The 25169-nt window shown below is 43.7% G+C and overlaps 1 protein-coding gene across 1 annotated transcript in view; it reads right to left on the reverse strand.

Moving 5' to 3' along the window:
- DDRGK1 (DDRGK domain containing 1) overlaps positions 1 to 24925 on the reverse strand; it is a 32722-nt gene extending 7797 nt beyond the window's left edge. Inside the window, exons 1-5 of the mRNA XM_057369320.1 lie at positions 24810 to 24925; positions 17969 to 18136; positions 9828 to 9934; positions 8218 to 8319; positions 1067 to 1189 (exon numbers count right to left, since the gene is read on the reverse strand). Of these exons, the coding sequence (XP_057225303.1) occupies positions 1067 to 1189; positions 8218 to 8319; positions 9828 to 9934; positions 17969 to 18136; positions 24810 to 24897 (588 nt within the window). The 5' untranslated portion in view covers positions 24898 to 24925. The remainder of the gene's footprint in view (positions 1 to 1066; positions 1190 to 8217; positions 8320 to 9827; positions 9935 to 17968; positions 18137 to 24809) is intronic.
- Positions 24926 to 25169: the final 244 nt, after the last annotated feature.

Raw genomic sequence — 25169 nt, forward strand, 5'->3', positions numbered from 1 at the left:
GTGATGTGGCACACATCAATATTTAGGGATAATCTCATCTCCTAACAGGACAGGTACAGATTTTTGAAGGAACTGTCAATAAAAGTGTGCATTTTGCTGTTCACTGCATCTCAGGGAATTCCCCATCACCAGATACAGTTTCTTTTGGTGTTAATCCCRGTGTGATGGAAGAATTTTTCTTGATGGGAAGGGGTCCAGAGTGAGAACTTGTAATGAGTCAATGCTGCTTGACATTAGGCACAATCTGCTCAGCTCAAAGCCACTCTCAGTCACACCAAAGCAAATCCATTTAATTCCACAGAGTCTCTTCAGCAAATGCACACATGGCCCTGAAATAAATCCTTCCCAAAAAATGCACTGGGCAGCTCAAACTGGCAGCTGCAACCCAAGAGCAATTCCAGGATGTGACAGCAAATAAATTGTGTCTAACAGGTTTTTAGCAGACAAAACAAGAACTCTGCCTCCCACAACAGCAAAACTTTTTCAGGTTTGCTGTGATTTGATATCAAGTATCRTGTTTCAACCACCACCCCCAGCAGCTCTGCAGGCAGCCACAGGAGCAGTAGTGTGGGTTTGTCCTGAGAATTTCCTTATCAGAAGCCTTTTGAAACAAGAGCTTGGTTTTTAAATTGATTTCACAGCAGCTCTCTTGGTGTAGAAARTAAAACCAAACCCAAACAATTGCCCTCAAGGACTGTGGGCACTTTCAAACTCCAAATTCAGTTTTACTGCCTCACTCTCTGTGGGTAAGGCAGAGCTGCTGACAGTGAGAGATTATCTGAATTCCAGAATGAGTTTTATTTCAGTTCTTAGACACAGGGAGGACAGAACTCATTTCTAGCAAGAGACATTTCCCTCAGAACTCTAAAATAACCCGTAGGAGTCTGGTATGAGGAACTGTAGCATTCCCCAGGAAATATTCCAGGTTAACCTGTGCCACAGACACAATTTAGCTTTCACAAGCAAAAACCTTTGGCTGACTCCTACTTCGAAGCTCATTTTACAGGAGACAGAACACAGGATGCCTAACAAAGAGAAAGGGAACCCCAGAACCAGCCTCACATACCTGTTCCTCTGTCATGGATTCTTCAACCCCTTCCTCTTCAACTAYGAAACTCTCCTTCAGCTTCAGGTACTCTTCATACTCCCTCTTCTCCTCTTCTTCCTTTGCCTTCCTTTTTTCCTCTTCCTGGACAGAAAAGATGACAAGTGGTCAGTTTGCTCTTCCCCAAGTGAAGCAGCATCTTCTTTATCTGCAGCCAGCACATAAAACATTTTTAAAATCAGTCCAAATTGTCCCTTGATGGCAGAACCAGTTTCGTAAGGCACCCCTGAGGCAGAGACCATCTCACACCAGGGCTGGTTCATACCAGATGTGACAGARGGCAGAAAACCACTCTTAAATAGCAACCTGCCTGCTTCATTTGCATTTCATGAGTCTGGTTCTTCTGACAGGAAGTCCCTGCCCCTCCCTGCASTTTGATGCAACATCCACATTTTTGGTAACCAGCCCCAATTCTGCTCTGCCACTGAAAAGCTCCCAGGGAACAGAGGAGAGAAAAAAGCAGCCTGTAAAAGTTTCAAGTGAAATCAAGTTTTCAAGTAAAATCAGGTATTTCAGAAAATCAAGTTTTCAATTAAAATCAAGTTTTCAGGTGAAATCTCTTTTTAATGAAAACTTTCTTCCAGCAAACTGTGCCTACATGGAATRTAAAGGACTGTGTAAAGTATTTTAGGCACAGGAGGCAAGGTGTGATTGTATTAACAAAAGGGGTTTTTTACATGTTGATTGTTAACMAAAAGTTTCAGGCTCTGCTTTTAGTTATCTGCAATAAAAAAACTTCATYGCCTACGATGAAATAAATATTAAAGCCTTAAAGGCCACAATAAARCTGACCCAGGAAACTCCAAGCCCAACAGCAGTGACATGGTTCTGTAGAATTCACACCTTCACAAAGCAAAATGGTGTATAAATGTTTGGGAATGTGACAAATTACTTAAAAAAAAAAGTTTCAAATAAGAACAGTTATCTACTGGGAACTCATGAATTTGCAACTTTCCATTATTTTCCTTTAAAATTCGTTTTGCTCTTTGCACATCTAACTATGAAGGTTGGATTTGATGAACTTGGAGGCTTTTCCCAGTCTAAAAGATTCCATGGCTCACACAGAACAAAAATGTTCCCTTACAGGACAGTTTCTTCCACAGAGAAATTTATGTTTGTGCAGCACCTGGTACCAAGAGATTCCAAAAGSACTGACTTCTGGCTCCATCACATTCCAGAGGCTGATTAAAACAAACACAGGAGTTCTTCAAATTTCACASACAATCCCAGGGCATTCCTTTACCATTAGCAGAGGAATTGATCTTTTCAAGAACTATGATATTGATTTTGAAATGCTTTCTGTGCTACATCTTTCACACTAATATGGTAATTGCTTCTTTAAATAGCTGGAATGTAAATATTAATTCAATTAAAACAGGGAGAGATAGGAACAGGTGATTCAGTATAGAAAAAAAAATCCATATTAAAAAAAATTATATATATATATATATTTGGCCACATAAGGCCAAAACCAACAGAGATGGGGATGGGGAGAGTTGCCCTTTGATAAAAATCCAAAGCAAAAGAGTATTTGGTCCCAATTTTATTTCATGAAATTCCCAGAAAGTCAGGGGGAAGAGTCCTGCCAACATCCAAGGAYGAGAAAAGCAGGACTGAAAGGATCTTACTGCATCTGCAAAGCCAAATCCATTTTTTAAACTGCTATCTCATGAAAAATCTACAGATCTGAGGAAGCTCTTGAGACAAAACAAGATCATTTTTGGGTCATTCATCACCACAACAATTAATCCAACAGCAGATTTTTTTTCCTTTTATGCACTTTGGATGCCAAGAACAACATAACCATATTTCATCTGGAAGCAACAGCAATTGTTCTTTTCTTGTAAGTGCATTAARTTTAATCTGGATCCTGGAAAGACAAGAATAATGTTCTTCCCCTGGTCTATTAGAGAGGTTGTAATTCAGCAGGATTTGAAATGAGGGAAAAAAAATAATCACAAAGCCTCAAAATTGCTTTGGTAAATAATTTCTAGATGGTTCTGCATAAAAAGAAAAGATCAGAAGACAGYGTCTCATTTGTAACTGAGAGCAACAGTAACTAAAATACATTTTCCTGCTTCTGGAATGTCAAACAAATGAACAAGACTCCTTCCTGTTGTCCTCCCCTATCTGAAAAACTGCACCTTCCAATTTTTTTGAAGCACGTTTCTATGAGCACTTCCAACCCAACAAATTCAGAACAGCAGCTCTGCTGTGAGACTGGCAAAACACTCAGCTACCAGCCCCTCTTTTGCCAGCAGGAATTTGTTTTCCAGATGCTGAATTCTGATCAGCAGAGCATTTCCARGTGGTCTGAGCCACTGCTTCAGTAGCTAAAGTGTGTCAGCCCTCAAAGCTTCCCAGTGGTTGTAGCTTCCTCCATAACACTAAGTACTTCCAGATGCTTTTTCATCTAATAATTAAAAATCCATGCAGAGCCTCACATGCTTTACAACCTGAATTCACCTATGATTCAGTCCATAGGAAAAGAAGGATTTAGCCAAAGTGTAGCTCAGTTCAGAGAAAAGAGAGATGACTTCCAGGGAGAAGCAATGTGGAGGCCAAGCAGGGGAATCCTGGCACACTCAGGATATCTGGGAACATTTATTCCCAGTTTTTTTGTTCCACCWTGTCTCTAACCCTCTCCTCTCACATGTTCATGGAGCAGCTGCATAGGAGCTGCAGGGTGAAGCTCAGGGTGTAGCATTCCCACAAAAATTCCCACATTCCCAGAGTGTCCATATAAATAACCCACGCACAGACACACTCAGAGCCCCTCAGGGTTTGCTCACTTTGTGCACTGGGCTCATTTGAGACACATTTTAAACCCCACATCTCTGGCACTCAGGTTCCTGCTGAGCTGTCACCAAGCTGAGCTCGTGGCTCRGAGCAGAGAGCCATGGGTGGGGTGCTGGGGAAATCCCAGCAGATGGAAATTTGGTAACTGCAGATGCTCATCTTCAGCTGCCTGATTTTATTTTTTTGGTTTTATCAAAGCAGGTTTGCCTCTCTCCTCACGCATCTAAATGTCAACCAAACTGGGGGCTTGGTCAGTGCAAAGATTTCTTCTTTATGTGAGGAATAAACGATCCCACTTTGACCACATTTTTATTGAACAAATAAATAAAATGAGCCACTCAAACCTTTCTTCCTTCTGTTCTTTTTCTCACTCAGTTCCACCTGTCCACCAAGGACCTGGATTTGCTGTGAAGCTCCTTCCAGATCATCAGCCTCTGTTTGCCTCTTCCCTTGATCCCAAGAATTATTTCCAAACACATTCCTTGTGCCAACTACACAAGAGCTCAATTTTTACCAGGTGAAACCCACAGCATCCCAAAAACTCTCTTAGGGTTACAGCTGGAAACACACCTTGATTTTTTGGGATCATAGATTGTTCAGAAATTCTGGGATACTGCTTGGGTGGAAAAATCTCCCTTCTAGTAGGGAAGGCAGAGCAAACACTGGACACTTTTCAGTYACCACCTGCTCCCTCTTTATTCCTTTATTTCCTTAACTTGTAGGATGAGGAAAAGCATCCTGGATCCTAATCCCAATGCTTTGAGGTTCATGGACCAAAGAACCCCTCCTTGTGCAGCATCAAATTTCTGCAGGAAGCCAAAAGGAACTTTGCAGTGAACAATTTGGCACAGAGCAGATCGATYTGAAAAATTCCTTCCCCCCTCCCTGCTTAGACAGAATAAGTGTCCTTATCCCCTCAAAATCAGAGGGAAAAGAGGTTTTTTGCAAGCTTTTCAACTTGTACTCCCCAAGGAGAAATTAATTTGGAGGGAAGTGTACACACTTGAAAACTGATGCTTAAACTGAAATGATGGAGTGGTTCTCCATCAGCCTCCAGAAACGCACTGTTTGTGTAGGAAAAATGGATATAAATGCTAAACAGATACTGAAGAGCTCTGCTGAGAAACACACAGATCTTGATGTTCATATAATAAAACAACTAAAACTTGGTGCCTTTTCTTATATGATCAAATATCAAAGAGTGAAAACTTCAGGGTTCCCAAAACCTTCAAGGGGATGCCTGTGATGATGGCTGATCTTCCATTTCTAGAGCTCTGAACATCCAGACTATTTTATTTAGGCCCTTAAATGCAAATTGACCAAAATCTCTGTGCACAGGGCAAAGGAAAAAGAGCTTTGATGCAAGCTGTCTGCAAGGTTTTGTCTGAAGACTCTGTTTTGCAACATCAGAGGAAGTTCACTCTCATTGATAAGGTGTCGGTTGGTAAACCAGCTCACCACCAAAAAACTCCAAGGGTGAAAGGGAAATCCCCAGGGTAAAGCAGAGCTGAAGCAAATGCCAATTATAAAGGAGCTTCCTCAGGCCTGCAGCCAATCAGGGCAGCAGAACACTGGAAACTTGAATTTAAAAATATATGATCTGGTTTGCAACACTCGAGCCAAGGGGCAACCACATTTTATTTATAAGTGCATACAGATACATTGAAATAGAAGCAGAAGGTATTTTTCTTAAGATTAGGCAAGATTTGAGCCCGCCATAACTCCCTCAAGGTGCACTTCCCACCTGTCAGCACAATTTTAGTAGAACTTCTTGGGAGACTGAAAAAAAAAAGGTTCAAGTGGAATTTAGCTGCCAAACCTGGCTGTGTTTGTCTGGGGATTTGCCACTGTCACTGCAGCTGCAGAAATACTCTGATGTACTGGAAAAGGAAGGCAAAAATGAGGTATCCAACAATTGTAACACTTCTCAGAGAAATTTCAGTGATAAACTGATTTTTTTTTTGTGCCTGGTGGGATTATATAAACTACAGCCATGTCAGTAACCAAAATGCCTCTAAAAAAAGCAAACAACCCTGGTTTTTATCTCCTGACTATCAATCACTACTTGAGCTACCTTTCAGAATTTTGCCTTTCCACCTCCTAACTTAGACAGGGAGATGGAACCCTCACATGTGCAGTCCACAAAGCCTTGCTGGTGACAAGACATTACTCATGGCAATGAAGAATTCCTTCTCTGGAGGAAAAGAAATGCCATTTTATCCTACATATTCCATAACCCAAATGATCCTTCCATTGCTTACAGAGGCTGTGCCTTTTCCATCACACCATCAGGCTGTAACAGGATTGGAAAGGTTAAGATTTCAGGCACAGGACTCAAATATCCACTCAGTTTATTTTCCCTCCCATCCCCTTGTCAAAACTCAATCACTGAGAGTTTGTTGTTACCACACTCCCCATAGTGCTGCTGTCCTTGCAGGAACTGGAACCTAAACATGGACAGATCTTCAATTGTTCTGTTTCCTGTTAAAGACTCCATGAAGACAGATTTTAAAATTACTAGGAAACACCTGAGCATGGATATGAAATATTGTCACATACATTTACTTTGATCCACGCTCAAAGTGTTCAGCAGTTACTGGATTATCAACTCAGACATGAACAAAAAATTAAAATTTTTGRAAGCACTTTGCTCTGAGAGGCAGAAAAATGCTCCTGATGTAGCCTGGTGGGTGGGCTTGCTATCCTGATAAATATTGGGAAAAACAAACAATTAAACCAAACTAAAATAGCTTCAAATTYCAGAATTTAAGTAGCCGAGGAAGGTACTGGCTAAAGTGAGCATCAAGGATTCAGGCATTTGAGAAATTTTTCAAGTTCAAATCCACTCTGTGAATTGTTGTGCACAAAATTTAGAAATGAATAAATAAATAGAACCAGAACCTCAGTTTGTATTCCTCTTTTTCACTGAGCCTCGTGAAACAGAAGTGCAGTAGCACAGTCTTGACTAGGAATACTGCAAATTAAAACAGAAACAAACAGGAGTTTCCCCATTCAACCAAAAAAAAGAAAAATTACACAGCCTTCAACTGAACACAAACAAAATTTATAAAAAGGTAAATAAGTATTTCTGTGAGAAGAGATCTCAGGTGGAATTTGCTGAGAAATTCACCTGCTGGGCTGTGCTGGCTGCCACTCTGCAAGGAACTGGAAATTCCAGTGTCACTTATTGTCCAGCCAGCGTGTCCTAATTCCCCCAAAGCACTGGAGTAATTTCAACTCATTACTCAGGGTTTCAGGAATATGAAATTCTCAGAACTTTAGGAAAATATTTAAAAAATAMATTTGTACATCTCTCTTGGAAGTGAAGTTGTGGAATTATTGGTCCTCTGGAAGTTTGTTCAAGCTGCTTTGCCAAGTCTCAGACTATTCTACATATCCTGACGTTGTAGTTGTGAAAATCTCCCCCTTCCATTTCTGAAATTCAAGACTTCTACTGATGAAAAGGAAATAAGAGTTCAGAAGAGAAAGGATTTGAGGGGATAACCCAAGAAATTATAGGACATTCACATAAAGATTTCACGGATTCAATCTTTAAGTGTAATGCATGGATTTTTTTTTAATTGCTTTATCCTGCCTTCATGCCCTCGACAGAGGAAAGGAAAAATTGTCTTTTCCTTTTTAAATATTACCAGCAACATATTCCACATTTACACAACACAAATTAAAACAAATCTGCTCCCTGCAAATTTMAAAAAAATCMYMAAAAATTCACAGTGAGAGCTGGGGACTGCAATTTCTCATCACAGGACTGTGCAGAACACCTCTGACCTTGCCTCCAGAAGAAAAGCCACCACACAACTTGCAGCACCAGCAAAGCATGAAGTTCTCAGCCAGCAGCATTGATGGCCTGAGCACAAAAAGCAGCTCTGAACCCAGTTTTCCACCCTCACTAATGGAAATCATTCAACAAAAAAGCATTTCAGCTGAGCAGTACCTGTTTTTCTGGGTCACTCCTGCTAACACACACCTTCATATGCATAGCTTAGGAATCTTTAATTGGGAAGCACATGCAAATATRTACAATTAGAATAAAATCATACCATTTCACACAACGCTTGCAAAATCAGTTGCTGCTGCCTTTTCACTTTCTGCCCTGCTGGTTACAGCTGGCAGCTCGAAGGGAAGAGGGGAAGTTGTGAGATCTCCATCCTTTGGAGACATTCAGAGATCCAAATTCTGGAAGGGCACGGAGCAGGACAGACCCCATGGTCCCTGCAGGTCCCTGGGCACAGAACTTCCCCCAAAGACAAACCTGGTTCAGTATTTCCACAGATAAATACAATTATTCCCACCTGTCGTTCTTCCTCCAGACGAATTCTCTCCTCTTCTTTCCGCCTTTCCTCCTCTCTTTTTGACTCGAGCTTTCTCCGTTCTTCTCTCTCTGCTTCTTCAGCCTAAAAAAACAAATCATGCAAGCCAAGCCTTACTCTTTTTTAATACACATTTTTTAAATTTAATTTTGTGGTACCATGAGGGGTTTCTTACCAATTTTGAGATGCCTGCTCAGAAAGCWACATCAATAATAATACTAATAATAATAACAATAAAAGAAGCCATAATAATTTCACTTCCCCTCCCCTTCAGCACACTCAACACTGTGGTAAATTGAGAAATTACCCTCCTCTCTTGTGTTATCTGTATGTCAGTAACAGTTTAAGTTTTGAATGTGCTTATGAGATATTACTAAAGTGATATTAAGCCATGCTGTGTCATGGCATTCCATTTCTCCTCACTTGAAGTTTAGTTTGAATGGACCCTAAGGAGGGGATTTGGATTGTAAACTGTGTCACTAACCTGAGTCAAGTCTCTAACAGAAAAAGCTGCAATGGTCTCTCAAAAACATTTTATTTTTGTTTTTAAGCGAAGAAAATTGGTAGAAAATGAGGGAAAAATAAAAAGGGTGCTTAGTGTATTTTTTAAAGATCTTTTTTTAGGCTCTTCAGGCTCCTTAAATTTGAAGTATATAAAGAGGACAAGCAGAAAATATTCCAGCCGAGGATTTGGTTTTGAATGTTTTAGAGAAAAAAGACCCATCCAAGAAATTTATCTGTCTACATGGGAAAATAAAAATCAGTGTGTTTTAAAATGAAACAAAAGATTCCTCATTTCACCAACTGATGTTTATCCAACTTCATTCAACTTTGCTCAGATTTTCCATAAAAAAAATAAAGGAAAATTACACACAATGTGTATGCAAAGTAACAGCAAAATGATGAAAGCATTGAGTGAATGAGAAAAGGATCGTAATTGAAGTTTATATATAACCAATAATTAAGTTTATTACCAACTGCTCCATCTCCTACACTGGGTTTAAACCTCAGGTGATGCTAAAATTCCCATTTCACAAGCTTTAAAAATGTTCATACAAAACAACAGAGAGCCTACAAATATATATATATATAATAACTCCAATGCACAAACTGCTGCCTTCCACAAGCACAGAAGGCTGAAAAGCCTCTTGCTTCCCTGGAATGAATAAAAATGCTTTTCAACTCCCCTAGTCTGTAAAAACAACAAATTTGGCTAAACACAGATAAAACCAAACCAAGTTTTGGCACTCTGAGAGCACCTGAACCACTCCTCACAACTGCCCAGGGTGTCACCATGGGGGTTGGAGTGTATTTTCAAAGGGAGACAGGGCTGAAACTCAGCTGGAAGGCAGTGGAAACATCCAATAAAGAGTTTAACTCAAGAGTTTAACCCCTCTGCTTCCCAAGAGACTGAATGGAAAGAAAATGAGACATCGTTTTCCATGGCCCTCGTGGGCTCTGACAGCAAAAGCTGAATTTATATTTTTAAAATAAAACAACCATTCAGTGATGACACTGCCTTTGCCTTTCTGATCCCCAATTCTCTGCTGAGCTATTCAGGCTCTGCTCGATACGTGGCAGGAAATACTCACCTCTCTCTGTGCTTTCCTGGCTTGTTTCTCTTCTAATTTCCTCTGCTTCTTTGCTCCAATTTTCCCAGACACCTGAAATTCTGGCACCTCCTCAGCATCCTCTTCCTCTGCAATATTGCATAAATGACAAATTTTAAATCATCTGTAAAAAGTCCCTTGGAGAAGCTTTGGTGCTGCCTAGGAAAGCAGATGAAAAGGAGACACACACACACACACTTCAGACAGGACCTTTTAGATGGAAAATGGAAAAAAAAATCACACAAGACTGCCAAAGCCACAGAGCAGAAGTAACAAGGCAAACACACASTCAAGTGAAGGCAGGAGTAAAAATTTCCTCGATTCTTTGAAGAAGGCTTTTCATAAGTATTTCTTGCTTTCCACAATTAAAAGAGATCCTTTCTCTGATACAGAAATTGTGCTAATGGTTGTCATGACAGATCTGCTCAGCACTGGCCTGCAGAGACTTTCTTCCCTGTTATATCCATTGAAAAAGTGGGATTCAGAACCACCCCACTCATCCACTGGTTCTAGMCTGACAGAAATAACCTTTCAGGGATGAAGGGAAAAAAATCCTTGAAATGCAAATCTTGAGTCTGCATGCAAGAAAATGACATGTAAMTATTTGCCTGTTGTATGACAATTGGTTGTTTACAGAGGTGATTTCTGCAGCTGGGAAAATGAAAGAGTTATGCTCAAAGGGTGTGCAAATGAGGATTTCTGCTCACTCAGGGGCTGAGGAAGAAGAGCCTTCAAAGGCAGCCACCTCCTCCCTGCCCAAAGCTCAGGAACATTTGGTCATTTAATTTGCTGGTCTAAATCAAATCCTTGATCCCACCAAACTGTGGACTGACCTCAACACTCCAAAAGAAATCCTCAGCTCACTGCAGCAAACACAAGATATTCAGTCATGGAAGGATCAAAAGGAAAGATCCTCACACACAGATCCTCTTTTTGGGTAAAGTAATTGGAACTTTGAGCATCCCCAGAGCTGTTCTGCTCGGTGCTGACTTCAAATCCAAATTGGACTAGGTTTGGCCGGGCTGGTGCCAGGATGTTTTCTGGAGGGAGTTCTCTCCAGAGCACCTGGGCCCCTTTTTTGGGAACCCAAAAAGCTGCTATGAAAGGAACATATGGATGAATGACACTCCCCTTTCTTTTATAATGCAGAATTAGGTTGGAAACATTCTTGTTTTACTGATTCCAAGGCACAGAATGGGACTGTGGTTAAACCACCAAGACATCACGAGAAATAAATGTATCTGAGAGCTGTGTAGGTGGCTCTCAAACAGCTGAGCTGTTTTCAGGAGATGGAATTAATGTGAGCCTGGTTGCTGAGCTGGGCTTCAGAGAATTGCTGAAGTCTGATTAGTGAGATGATCAAAAGGATTCCCCCTTCCTGCACCACACAGAGCAAGGAGGGATACTCAGACCTGACACAGTTGTTTCTACAATTTTAATGGCGCTTAAAATAACTTTATTTATATTTTAAATACGGCATCAAGGGGAGTTCCAAACACAATGAATGAGCACACCCATGACTAGCAGTTATTACTCCAAAATTAACAGTTCGCTACTGGTATTATTGTTTAGAAAATGACCTCTGGCAAACACCACAAGCATAAAACACCATCTTCTCAAATTTCACCTATATTAAAACTACCTGAGGCAGACAATAGGCAGAAATCTAAGGAAGCTTTGCTTTTAAAGCCTTTTTTTTCCAGTCCTGGATCAAACAGGCCTTTGTTCAGGAGCATTTGCTTTCCTCCTGTTTGAAGCAATTGATGGGATCCCYTAAGCACCACTTCCTCCAATGTATGGAGCTACATCCAACAAAAGCCAGAGACAGTGATGCAGACACAGCACATGATTCAGCAGAGCTTGAAAAGTCACCAGGGCACTAAACCTGGTTGCAATTAATATGTACTAAATAAACCTGAACATGCTGACAGCAACATAAACACACGGTCAAAGTATTTGCTGAATCAATTTGTTGTTACAGCAGAACAGCTCCACCAAAAGCAGAGAGGGTGCTGCATTCAGCCAGCAATTCTTTATTTCATTTTAATAAAGCATTGATTGTTTCAGCAGCTTTTAACCATCCCTTTGCACACACTCATGGCTGGGACAACACTGGGACAKTCCATGGGGGATCAGTCCATGGGAAGTTGAACTCCAGCGGTTCCTGAGCTCGGGATGTGATGCAGGATGTTCAGTCAATGGTGTGTGAAAGCAGTTTATCATCCCCCAAGTGCTGTGGTTGGGCAGCCTGGGGTTTGTACCCAGCTGGGAAACYCCACAGCACTGAMATYATCAGAACTGAAAYAGAGCAGGTTTAGATGKGATATTGGGAAGGAATCCTTCCTGTGAGGATGGGGAGGCYCTGGMACAGGGTRCCCAGAGAAGCTGTGGCTGCCCCTGGATCCCTGGAWRTGYCCAAGGCCAGGTTGGACATTGGGGCTTGGAGCACCCTGGGACAGTGGAAGYTGTCMCTGCCCATGGCAGGGGTGGTACTGATTTTTGAGACTCCTTCCAACCCAAACCATTCTGTSATTTCTGGAGCTCACACTGCGTTCCCACAAGTTCCCATCTCCAAAGGCCAGAAAGCAGAACCAGTCTGACATATCCTGCCTTACACAAGTGTGGGGTTGCTCAGTTGGCCAGCTGAGAGGTGGCTTCAGGGAATCTTTGCTTTTCCCTAATATTGTGAACATACTGAGAGGTGGCACAAGAGGGAACAGTTATCAGTCACACAGATCTAGGTGTTTGATTTTTGTGAAATTTACAGACTTCTTTTTGAAAATTCTTTCCAATACTATTAGAAAATGTGCTGGAGGGCTGATGTTTGCTATAAAACAGAAATTTAGCAGCTACTGTGTACAGAATAGACAAAAACCTCCAAAAGAAACAATGAACATCAGCTGTTTTAGTTATGACAGAATCACAGAATGGCTTGGATTGSAAAGGACCTTARAGATCATCTCATTCCAACCCCACTGCCACTGCCACCTTCCACTAGACCAGGTTCTTCCAAGCCCTATCCCAACCTGGTTGAGTTGTCCTTGTCTTGCTTCCTTTTAAATTCAGGGTGAAGCAAATGGATTCCCATGAAAAAGAATGAGAGCTGCACATGGGGCTACTCACAAAAAGTCCTTTGGGCACAGCCAGCTGCCTTATTTACTATTTATGCTGCACCTAACAAAACGAGTAAGAGAAAGGAGAGGGGAAAATATGCCAGGCAAAACAAACAGATCATCCTGAAGCAGAAGATGTTATTAACAGCATGTAATTAATACCCAACAGCTGCTGGATATTAATGTGACACCAGCCACTGGAAAGGTGTGGGCATTCYTGAGTAACACAACCTTGTGGTTGGATTAATCACAGTCTAATAACGAGTCTTAATTTCGATGGTTTTAATTTTTAATTTAATTTGGTAGCTATCCACTTTTGAAATTGAATGAGGTATCAGTTTATTAATCTGAAGCCACAAAAGCAGGCAACACTTCGGGCAGAAAAGTGCAGCAGACACAAAGGACACTAGATCTTTAGAGCAGAATGTGAAGCTYATTCTCAACCAAAGCCATTTGGCAGAAGTGAGAAACCACACAGCTCCCCCTTCCACACCCTGTCTGTGCCCTAACCCGAYCAGACACTCACTGGGGACACTCTGATAACACCAAACTCACTGGATGAGTAGCAGCAAGTCAAAATTGACTTTTGATTCGTTAGTTGGGATATTAGTCAATGCTGAACTGTACTAGAAAGGTTTTCCAACTGATTAAGCATTAAAATTATTTCATCTACTACGACAATTAAYGCAGCTCCATTTCACCAGAACAGCGTGGGACCACATCACTGGTTCTAAATTTACACATTTTCCAGATCTTTCAGCAGTCAGAAAAAGTGCTTCTTATTTTAAGAGATTTCAGCACAAACACCTTCTTCTTGAACTTATGCACAATAACCATCACTCAATGGTGATGAAAAATTATTTTTACATTATTTTTCCCCCAAAAGTAGCAGAAAATACTCATGCAAGATTTTTTTTTAGCTGCAAGATTTCAATGATGAAAGCCAGAAAATGAAGCAATGAAGGGCATTTTAAAATGCTCAATTATTAGAATTCAAAATACTTTAAAACTCTTCTTCGTCTTGTGCTTTCATTCTCAATAGTGATTAACACTCATAAAGAAAAAAGTGAGATTCTGATCTCCAAGTCTCGCCATGCAAAAGAAGAGAGGAACTTACAATTTCATTTATGTTGGACTCATTAACTTTTCTTTATTATGTTTTATTTTACAAGCCTGAGCACTCAGACTGTCAGRAGCTGTGGGATTTATCGTTACTGATGCCGTGGAAGTAAAATAATTTAACCAAATATTCACTGAACTGAAGATTCCAACACCTGTGCTCAGATATACAATGCCAAAAACTCAAAGGACAGCAATGCAGATGTTGGGATATTTAACCTTTTGGAGTTTCATTTTGCTGCCAGATGTACAGATGTGTGTTTTTTCTGCACACAATCAGCAACCAAGTAAAAGCTCTCAACAAAACACCTCTGTGTCCACCCAGAGGTGATTAGAGTCATTGAGGACGCACTCAGAGCATGAATCAGGCAAAACCAAGAGCCAAGCACACCCTCCTTGGTCAGCAAATAAAAGGGATTTGAAATTGGAAATGGGTAATGCTATTTATTTACACTACCCCATGCCCCAAACARCCCYGAGTCCAACTCCAATTYATCCCCTTTCCCACTGCTTAGCTTGGCCTCTCTTCCCTAAATGATTCATGCCTGAAATCCTCACCCATTTATGCCTTGCAGCATTTTCATCTTGGCTGTAGCCAGTCCACAAAGCCACCTCTGTCTGGCTTCAATTTAAATTAAGACACACAGAGTTAATTAAGTCTGCTAGCTGGGATCTCAACCCAACCACATGAATACACAACTCTCTTCCAGACTCCTTTTCCACAGGGAAAGGAGCAGGCACCCTGCTCCAATGTGCAGAGCACATAGGCTTTTAACAAGACTCCCAGATTGCAGAGGGCTGCAGGAAAGGCAGGAGTGTTGYGGCTGGAATGAAATTGGGCAATTTAAAGCAATCAAAACCATTTTCTAAAGTCAGCCTGAAAGCTGGTGGAGCACGGCTCAGGGGTCTCAGTCATTTTGAGAATTACTYTGTCACCAAGGAGAACCATCTCGCAGTAATCTTTGGTCATCAGAGGGTATTTGCAGGTGCTGATGCTCTCCTAGCAGGTGACCTCCTTGGAGCACTCAGTAACCACTGAAAAACACTGCTCAGTGAACTGAGGCAGGGGCAGCTGGCTGGGGCCTGTCCCATGGCACAGCCCACAGGGAACTCAGCAATCAGCACCCAGCACACCCCAGGGTGACTTTTCCTTCTGGGAGGAAAGTTGAGGCATTTAGTGCTGCACTATTTTCTGTGATGATCTGTAACTAATTTAGAGGTCCTACMCCCACCCCACCAAGCTAAAGGAAGAATTACAAACTGCATTAGCTCCACTGACAATGGGTGTGGATTAGAATATTGAAAATGATAATTTACTATCCCTGTCTGTGTTAAATGACTCCTTATCCAGACTGGCAAGTAAGATTTAAGCTACAGAAGGGACAATTAGAAGTTTTCATGGTTGTGATCCTAGTGCTCAGGGTTTGGGGTTGTTTTTCCTCCCCCATTACTCTGTGACAAATTTCAGTCCTGGCACAAATGCAGCARCTCAGCACAGGCAGCAGAAAACGTGGGCTACGACTTTACCCTTGAAGMTTCTTTCTCATTCTGGAATGGAAATCTGATTGTTAGATGGAAAACAGAAAAGCCTGGTGCTAACCACAGCTCCAAAGGCTGCAAGTGCTGCTTTAGAGACATTTCCTAGAGTCAGCAGAACTGGCTCCCAACAGACAGAACTCTTTGGTGGCAACAGCACTTCCTACCTGGCTCCACTTTGTGACTACTACAGGAACACAGGGATGGTCAGGGTATCCTCACACCCTCCCTAAGGTCAGTGTTTGGTATCTTGCAGAGATGGGCTGGTGAAGAAATCACTTCTTGGCAGAAATCAGAGTGACACAGAGCAGGATTAGGCAGCTTTGCCCCATGTTCAACACAGGCCCAGAGTGGAAATTCCACACACGGAACAGAAACTTACCMGTAAAACATTGCAACAAATTCAATTAAAAAAAAAATCCACCTCAGCTGCAGATGTTCAGAAGTTTTCAGAGTGTTTGCAAGGCAAGAGTAGAGAAACCAGACTGGCTAGAGTTTGGTGTCCCTAAATTGCCAAATAACTTTGCTTTTCAGCCCTGTGCTGCACTGCCTGGTACATCACCCCATGCTCTGGGCTCTCGTTCCATGGAATCAATGAACTCTTTAGCATAAAACTTTGCTGTGGAGAGAACTTGTTACTCTGGCTGGTTCTAATGCAGGCAGCAATTAGGCAAAACTGCTCTGTACTGCASTGACACAGAGAAAATGCAAAAAAGGGGATAAATCCAAGAGTGATTCCAGGCTTATGCCACATGAAAACATGTAACACATCCTTTTGTAAGGAGAAAACCCAAACTCCACACTAAGACAGGTAGCTCAGGGCCAGGCTGAAGGATTTGCAGCACAGAGGGTGGCTAATCCCAMTTAATAATGGCCACTGGTCATTGCACACCTCAGTGCTGGGGAACCAGGGACAGATGCTTCTCTCCACAGCTCCACTGCTCACGTCTGTGCTGACTCTCCAAATGCTCTGGTGTTTCTGTTGTGTACCTGTGCTCAGCCACTTGGAAAAACCATCCCAAAAATGTGAATAAAACCACCCACGGAAGCAGCACAAAACAAAAGCAAAGAGCAAGAAGCTGTTTTAATTTGGRTAAGAAATTAGAGAAAACAAATAAAAGAAGGCATGTCATTTCAAAGGGAACCTCATGCAAAAGTAGCAGTGCTTGCATCTGATGTACAGAAAGCTGCAAAAGAATTATTTATAAAGCCCAATGACACAGATTCTTCTATTGCTAAAGTGACAAAGTAAGATAAGATAAGATGAGCTGTTTGCTTTGACAGCTTCACTGTCGGCCTTCAGCATTCAAACTTTTGATGTCTGGAGCTGAAAACCAAATATTTTTAGATTCCATTTTCTTTCCAGGATGTTATCACATGAGAAGAAATAACCAAAGTTGAAAAGTTCACACCTGTCCATTCTCCATCTGTGAAAGTGCTGAACATAATTAGCTGGAAAAGCACGTTCACCTGCCAACGTGAGGCTTTCTGCAAAGGGCAGGGCAAGAAAAGCTGAACAAAGTGCAAATAATCCCTAATCAAGGCATCAGAGAAGTGTGTGCTCAGTGCTTTCACCTCCTGCACACCACAAAGACAYTCTGATCTCTGCTGCAAACTCAAGTGCAGCAAAGCCCACTTGAGCAGAAAGCCTGAACACTTCACCCACGATCTGAAAGTAGAAAGAATCCAGGGGGGTGAATCATGGTGATATCATCTCTTCAGCAATAAAGATAATAATGTGTGAAACTTCACCAGAAAAGGGAGTTACACTTACAGGGTGTAGAAAGATATTATTTATCACCATATTTTGGTCTACACCACACCACAGAAATGTAGCTGTGAACTGTAAATCCAGCACAGGATTTACACAAAACATTGTCGACAACCTGGTTATTTCCAGGTAATCCATTTGATCCTGACCACCACCTGGATGGTTCCTTGGAAAGAAAACTCCACATTTGGCAGAGACTACATTGGGGAATTAATATTTCTCACCAATTTGCAGGAAACCAGTATTTTACTACGCCTTGTTATTCAGTGAAAGGTGTGCATTCTGTTTTCCCAAATTTAATTTAATTCCCTGCACAGCTAAGCAGGAAATATGAAAGGCAGTTTTTAAGAAGAGTCTGGCACCAYTAACAGCCAGGATTCACCTCAGGAGGAGGCAGAGGTTAAATATGAGGGGTATTTAGAGAAATGGGATGAAATAGGGAGAAAAGACAGATTATGGTCAAGCTATAAATAATCCATCAGCAAAACTCAACAAATTCCTCCAKAAGGCAGCTGCACCCCTTCCCCAATCTCAACATCTGCTGTTGTTTCAATGTTTGTGAGATGAGCTGAAGCTGAGGTTACCTTCCAGCCACTCCTCTGCCTGCTGGGCTCTCCTCTGGGCCATCAGCCTGTTGCCCATGTTCCTGCGGCGCCGGGGCATCCCCTCTGCTCGTTCCTCCACGTGGGGCCGGGGCCTGGCCCCTGCTGCTGCTGCTGCTGCTGCCACATTCTGCTGGTGCTCCTCRTCAGCTGCAAAAAGGAAATTAAATATTCCTGTTAAATCTAATCATTTCATCTGGCTTTCCTTTCYATCTCTATTTCTGAGTTACCAAAGAGCAAGTGCATTTTTCTTTTCTAAAGTATTCCCTTTATTTTTATTTTGGACTTGTGTAACTTAGATTCACCCGACTGAAACTTCAGAGTGAATGTTTCAGAGAGGAATATGTAATTCATTATACCTAAAACACAATGTGAAGAGCAAATAAAGATCACAAATTGCAGCTGAAATAAACAGGGGGTAACTTCATTGTACCCCACTGATTTAAATTCCCCAAAACACAGGTAGGTACACGCAGTACACCAAGGGTCACTGCAGCTCACTGCAATCCTCTGTGCATATGCTGCAGTTACTAATTCACATCTGGCAAATGAGGAATAGCCTAACAGGAGCAGCTGAGAGAAAGGAACTGACCAGTGGGYTCATTTCAGAAGTTTTCCATAGAAAACTCTTAGATGTATTTTTTTCAAGGCCTTCTGTTGCTATCAAATATGGCAGTCATGCCAAAAAAAAAAATCAAGATAATGGTGAACTATCATATCTGCTTTGCATCTTCTGTTTGTAAGCCTGATATTTGTGTATGGTGTTTCTTGCTCATTCCTGCAAGTATTAACTACTAAGCCTTAATTTAAATATTCAAATAGTCTCATGGAAAATGGCAGAACTACTTTTATTTCGGCTCAGAACACATTTACTTTGTGCTCTGCCAGATTGTGTTGYGTCCCAGCAGGAGCACAAAATGCTTTGCACACTGCGCCAAGTCTCCAGCATCCTCTGATCCAAACAATGCCTTCCTAAAAAAAACTCCTGTCAGCATATCTCCAGTCACAAAATGAGATTCATTATGACTGAATCTATGCAAGGACCAAAGGTGKGCCTGCAGCTCCCCTCAGTCATCTGAGCCTTCAAAGCACTGACTTTGGGACTGATAAGGACACAGCTGCAGCCCCGAGCTCAGCAGGGCTGCAAAGCAGAGCCATCTGGGGCAGGGTTTGGCCAGCAGAGMCCTCAGCAGCTCAGGATGTTGCAGCAGAGATGTCACAGGGATGTCAGCAGGCTCCCCACAAACTCCAGCYCAAACACACTGTGACATTTGGAACYGAGTYAYKGCACTGTCACACTGCTGTCACCCTCCTGTCCCCATCCAGCTCTACAGACAAAAAACAGGGCTGGGAGAAATCACCGAGTGCAGGCTCCAGAGATGCCATCATTTGGCTTCAGTCTCATTCRCAGAATGATACTGCTTATTTTGAATGCTATAAGAAACATTTTCCTGCAGAGGCAGAGGAGCAGATTACTTCTTGGACACTGCTAAATGCCAAAAACACTCTGCAAAAAGCTTTTTATACAAATGCAGTATTTCTCTTGCTCAGTTCTCGAGATAAGAGGCAATTGAAACCTCAGCATCCTTTCACCTGCAAGCTTCAGTGTCTCTCAGTAATTCCAAAGATGGTCCTGCCCAGCAGATCAGCTGTGCAGTTCCAGCACTCATTCATTCTGGTTTTGGTTCCTGCTGTCCTGTGAAACAGAGACTGTTTTGCATTTTATGAAAGAGGAATCTATTTATAAGCAATGAATTTATTTCAAACCGAGGAGCTCAACCCTCAGAGAACAGAACATGTGAACCAAGCCATCCTCTTTTCTCYATTTAAATCTCTACAAGGAGTCTCAGTAATTCCTCCAAGTGCCCAGGGTGGACAGGGCTCAGGATGTAGCAAACCCCACAAAACCTCACCCATATCATGGTCAAACACTTGTTGGACAATATTTGTCACATCTCCAAAACGTTCACACTAACAGCTGAAGGCACCCAGTCACTATGGATTGCCATTTGTTAGGAAAATTAATGTTTTAATGAAGCTTTTCTCTTCCTTCCAGTCCCTAAAATATTTCTACTGACTGGTTTCTTTTTCAGCAGCACACAGCTGGCTGAACATGAGCCACTGGCACCTGCCTTGTGCCAGCACTGGTGTGGAAGCGGGACCAGGGCAGTGCCCGTCCCCTGTGCTGGCACTGCTGGGGCACCTCCAGTGCTGGGGGCACTTTTGGGGCCATTCACTCCAAAAAGGACATTGAGGGGCTGAAAAGAATCCAGGGGAGGAAACAGTGCTGGGAAAGGGTCTGGAGAACCAGGAGGAGCAGAGGGGGCTGGGAAAGGGGCTCAGCCTGGAGAAAAGGGGGATCAGGGGGGACCTTGTGGCTCTGCACAACTCCCTGACAGAGGGGACAGCCAGGGGGGATTTGGGATCTGCTCCAGGGAACAGCGACAGGAAGAAAGGGAACAGCCTCGAGTTGTGCCAGGGGAGGTTTAGGTTGGGTATTTAGGAAAAATTCTTCATCAAAAGGGTTGCCCAGCCCTGCACAGATGCCCAGGGCAGTGGTGGAGTCCCCATCCCTGGAGGGATTGAAAAGCTGTGTGGATGTGGCACTTGGGGACATGGGTCGGTGGTGACCTTGGCAGTGGTGGGGGGAATGGTTGGACTGGRTGATCTTCAAGGGCTTTTCCAACCTTTCTGATTCAAGCATTTTGTTTGCCAGGCACTCAGTGGGCAGTCATYTGGAAAATGTGAATGTTACTCACTGCATTTCTTCCTGTTCTTCACAGGAGGAGAAAATGCTCATTCACTCTGCTGAAACACACCTGGACTAGTCCTTCAGGGGTCAGGGATTTGTGTACGTGACTCCAGACACAGCATTTATTGCAGSATGCTGAAAGTTAAGCTGTGCTCTCTGTCCCCCTGAGCTGCATCACACAAAGAGGGGTGTTTTCACAGAATATGGACACACTTAAAAATCACTTTTGCTTTTTCTTGGAACCGGACTGAGCATCAGTTTTGAGCTGAGGAATGATTTGCTCAGGGGTCTGTCCCTGCTGGGTTTTTTTCCACCTCCTCCTGCAGCACAAGGCGGGGTTTGGCCGCAGCACTTATCTGARCACATCTCTTCATTTTCCTGTAGCTGCAAAGGTCTCACAATTGGCACCCCAGGCTAGTCAGATCATGCAGAGATTAGTCACACAAGCACTAATTAGCCTTGATCCAGAGCCATCTGAGTGAAAATTAATGGCCAGCATTAAATAGGTGAGACAAGTAATCCACAAGCTTTGCAGAATGGCAGGCCAGACTAAATTAATTAGATAAACCCCTCAAATTAACAGGTAATACAAACAAAACATTCAACAGCTGCCTGGGAAATGCACACRGGCTCAGTTTGTATTTTAAGCTCTGCTGTCCAGGGTCTGACTCAGCCCTCAAAGCCCAGGGAACAGTTCTGCTGGGCACAGCAGCTCTGCCTCGCTGTTCAAGAAGCATCAGTGCAGTGAAGAGATTATTTCAGCTGACTTGCCAGCCAGGGCACAGCAGCCACTGGGACACTCTGGTCGTGTCTCCTTCCCGARGGGAGAGAGAACAGARCTGTGCTCTGAAAGCAGAAATCTTYCCTGAACTGTGAAGCATCTCTGTTGTGGTGCAAAGAACACCATGGAATCCTTCAGAGCCCAGACTTTTCAGGACATAATTTTACACCCTCCAGGCAGAAATCTGCCCCTTCACAAAACTGTGCAAACTTCCAATCTCTTACAGCAAAGACGCTTTCCTTGAGAAGCAACCCCTCTGCTTGTCACAGCACCCTCCTCTCAGTTCCCTCAGATAAGCAGGTGACACCTGGGCTGGCAGGTTTGGGGACAGTTCAGGGCTGCCTCAGAGCTCCACCTGCTGCACCCTCACACGTGGTGGCACTTCCCACCACGCTGGCATGAACCAGCACTTTCCATCTTGATGCAAAACCTGTGAAATTCAAAAAGGGATTCAAAATACAACAGGKGGAAGCTTCCTGGGGAGGTGCTTTGGCCTAGTGCAGCTTATCACAAAGAGATGTGGCAACCACATGTGAAATGCAGAAATGCGACTTTTTTTTTTTCTGTTCTCAGCAGAACAAGTCCAGGCATGAACCTGCTTTGGAAACACTGTGCTGCCCCAAAGGACCTTCCAAAGAAAATATAAAGGTATGGGGTTTACCTCTCCTGATCCTCAGTTCCCTAAAGCAGGCAAATCTTAAACACTTTAAAAAGGAAGYTTCCAAGAGAGAACACAAAAAGCTGCTGCTTCAACTCCTGTATATTAACAAGGCGAGAGTTCCCATCCCTTCTTTAGGTCAAACGTCCCAGATTTCAAGTCCTTTCCATGTGGCAACACAGATTTATTGGCAGAATTGTGGCAGCTTCCACTTTCCATGTAAGAAAATGGAATAGGAAAGCATATTCCTGCTTAAGACTAAATTTTGTAGCTATTAAATACACCGCAGTCCCAGGGGTTTTGAAAAATAATTTCTGTTGTGTACAAAGTCATCCTCACCAGCTGAAATTCTGTAATGGGCTTTATGAAACAGAAACTAGTACATTAAAATAAAAAATATCTTAATGCCACAGTAAAACCAGCAAGGCCTGTTTGGAAGAGTCAGAAAAAACACTTCAATATTATTAAATTGTCCTGAATGTAAATTAACTTTAACCAACTTGCYCAAAATCAGTATTAAAGGCTTTATTTTTAATTCTTCACACTATTTGAAACAAATGCTTGGGCTTCCATTTAGAATTCTGAATGTTTAAAGAGAAAAGAAATCCTACCAAGGACCTGATTTATCTAACTCATGACAGGAGCCAAACTCAGGAAATGATGAATTTCTGCAGGACACGCATCCCTCACTTTTGCCAAAAGTTCACCTCTACGTCATTAGGAATCCAGTGAAATTACATCAGTTTCCATATCTTTCCAAGAGGAAGATTTAGACTAGGTCTGTATAAGCAGAGGTGTGWGAGAAATGTGTTGCAAAATTATCAGCAAAACTTGCTATTAACACAGATTTCTTACCAGCACAGTSTTGCACTGAATGACTGTGTTCATAAAAAAGGTGTGGGTTTTTTTTCCTCTTAATTAAAAATTATCAAAGCTATTCCCCCAAAAGAAAATGAATTCTAACCCCAAAATACCTCACACCCCCAAAATCTGTGGAGRTATTGACCATGAATTCAGAGTTTGTCCTAGCTAAACATCTTAATTTGACACCTGGCAGCCAAACAACGTTCCTGGTTCTACTGTGAGAACACACCAAGGTCAGTGAGTTCACAGCYACATCTGACTCAATTCCCACCCCAACAAGGTCACTTCCACCACACTGGAATTGGCAGTGTTGATTACRGTTGGACTCAGTGATTTTAAAGKTTTTTTCCAACCCAAACGATTCWCTGATCTAACACTGGTCAGCAGTGACACAGAGCTGGAAGTGCTGCATCATCCACCTGCTTGCCACAACACTCGAATTGTCATGGCCAGCACTGAGTAAGGCAAGAAAAGAGAAGTGGGACATGGCACAGAATTGAGTCCAGATGGCTTTGGAATATCTCCAGTGAGAAAGACTCCACAGCCTCCCTAGGCAATGTATTCCAGTGTTCTCAGTAAAGAAATTCTTCCTYRTGTGCAGGGGGAACTTCCTGGGCATCAGTTYCACTSCTGGGCCCCAGGGAGCAGAGCCTGAGCCCTCCCTGCAGATCCTGATGGACATGGATAAAGTCCAGTCCCCTTTCAGCTGTCTCTTCTCCAGGCTGAACAGCCCCAGCTGCCTCAGCCTTTCCCCATSAGGAAAWGCTCCAAMCCCTTCATCATCCYCACAGCCTCTGYTGGCCCTGCTCCAGGAGCTCCATGTCCCTCCAGATGTGCCTCTCAGGGCTGAGCAGAGGGGCAGRATCYCCTCCYTGACCTGCTGGAAATGTTCTTAATGCATCCCAGGATCCCTTTGACCTTCTTGGCACTGCTGGCTCTTGGATAGCTCATGGTCCACCCAGACAGCCCGGTCGTTCCCATGAAGTCAGATCCCATTCTTTGCCAATGCTCAGGGTTGTTCCTCCCAAGGTACAGGACCCTGAACTTGGGCTGAATTTCAGGTTTTTCTCTGCTCCTCTCTCCAACCTCACGAGGTTCCTGTGAAAATCTGCACAACCCTCTGAGATACCGGCCGTTCCTTGTATCATCAGCAAACTTGCTGAAGGGGCATTAACCCCTTCACCCACGTCATTGCTGAACAAGTTACAAACACTTGTATAGGCCCAGTACAGAACCCTAGGGAACACTACCTGTGACAGGCCTCCAACCATACCATGTGCCCCTAATCCCAACCCTCCAGGATGTTGTCCTTTTTCCTCCCCGTTTGCAGGAACTTCAGGGACGCCTTCTCAGTCCCGGAGCCCCTGACGGAGAGCTCAGAGACTTCCAACGCAGCGCCCCTCACCCTGGGGCCACCTCAGACCGGGAACCTCCAGCAGCAGCAGCACCAGGCCTAGGCGCCCCCACCCCGCGGCCAGCCCGGACGGAGGGCAGGCTTAAGACCTGCGGGACATGCCCAGAACCTTCCCTGGGGCACCCAAAACTCCTCGGGACCCCCCAAAATCCCCGTGTCCCCCCCCCAACATGGCGAGTCCCCCCCTCAGGGGCAGCCCGAGGCGTGGCGCCCCCTGGCGGCTCCCGAGAATGGCGCCCCCCGCGCGTGCGGACCCGGTTGAGAGCAGGGCCGCGCCCACCGCAAAGCGCCGCGGGGGGAGCGGGGGGGGTGGATGGGGAAGGCCCGGCCGGTCCGCTCGGTGCCGCGACCCACCTGCCCTGGCTTGCCCGCGGAGGCGGGTGGCGAGGAACAGAAGGACGGCGAGCAGCACGGCGACGGCGGCGAGCACAACCGGGTCCATCCTGCAACACCGGCCCCGCCCACATCACCCTTGGTACGCCCCATCCCCTTCCCCTGCCGCAAGGCCCCCCGCGCGCGGGCTGCCCCGCGGGGTGCCTGYGGCGGTGCGGCGCGGCGGGCGCGCTGCGATCGGGCAGGCGCGGTGCGGGGCAGCCCGCGGGAGGGGTCCTGGTTCGTCCCTGAGGCGGGCGCTGAGGGAGGGCGCGGAAAAAGGAATTAAAGGCGGAATTAAAGCCGGAGTTARAGGAGAAATTAAAAGCTGTGAGGCAAAAT

Source organism: Malurus melanocephalus, unplaced genomic scaffold, assembly GCF_030028575.1.
Source record: "Malurus melanocephalus ecotype Western Australia unplaced genomic scaffold, MMel_1.1 scaffold_107, whole genome shotgun sequence".
NCBI lineage: Eukaryota > Metazoa > Chordata > Aves > Passeriformes > Maluridae > Malurus > Malurus melanocephalus.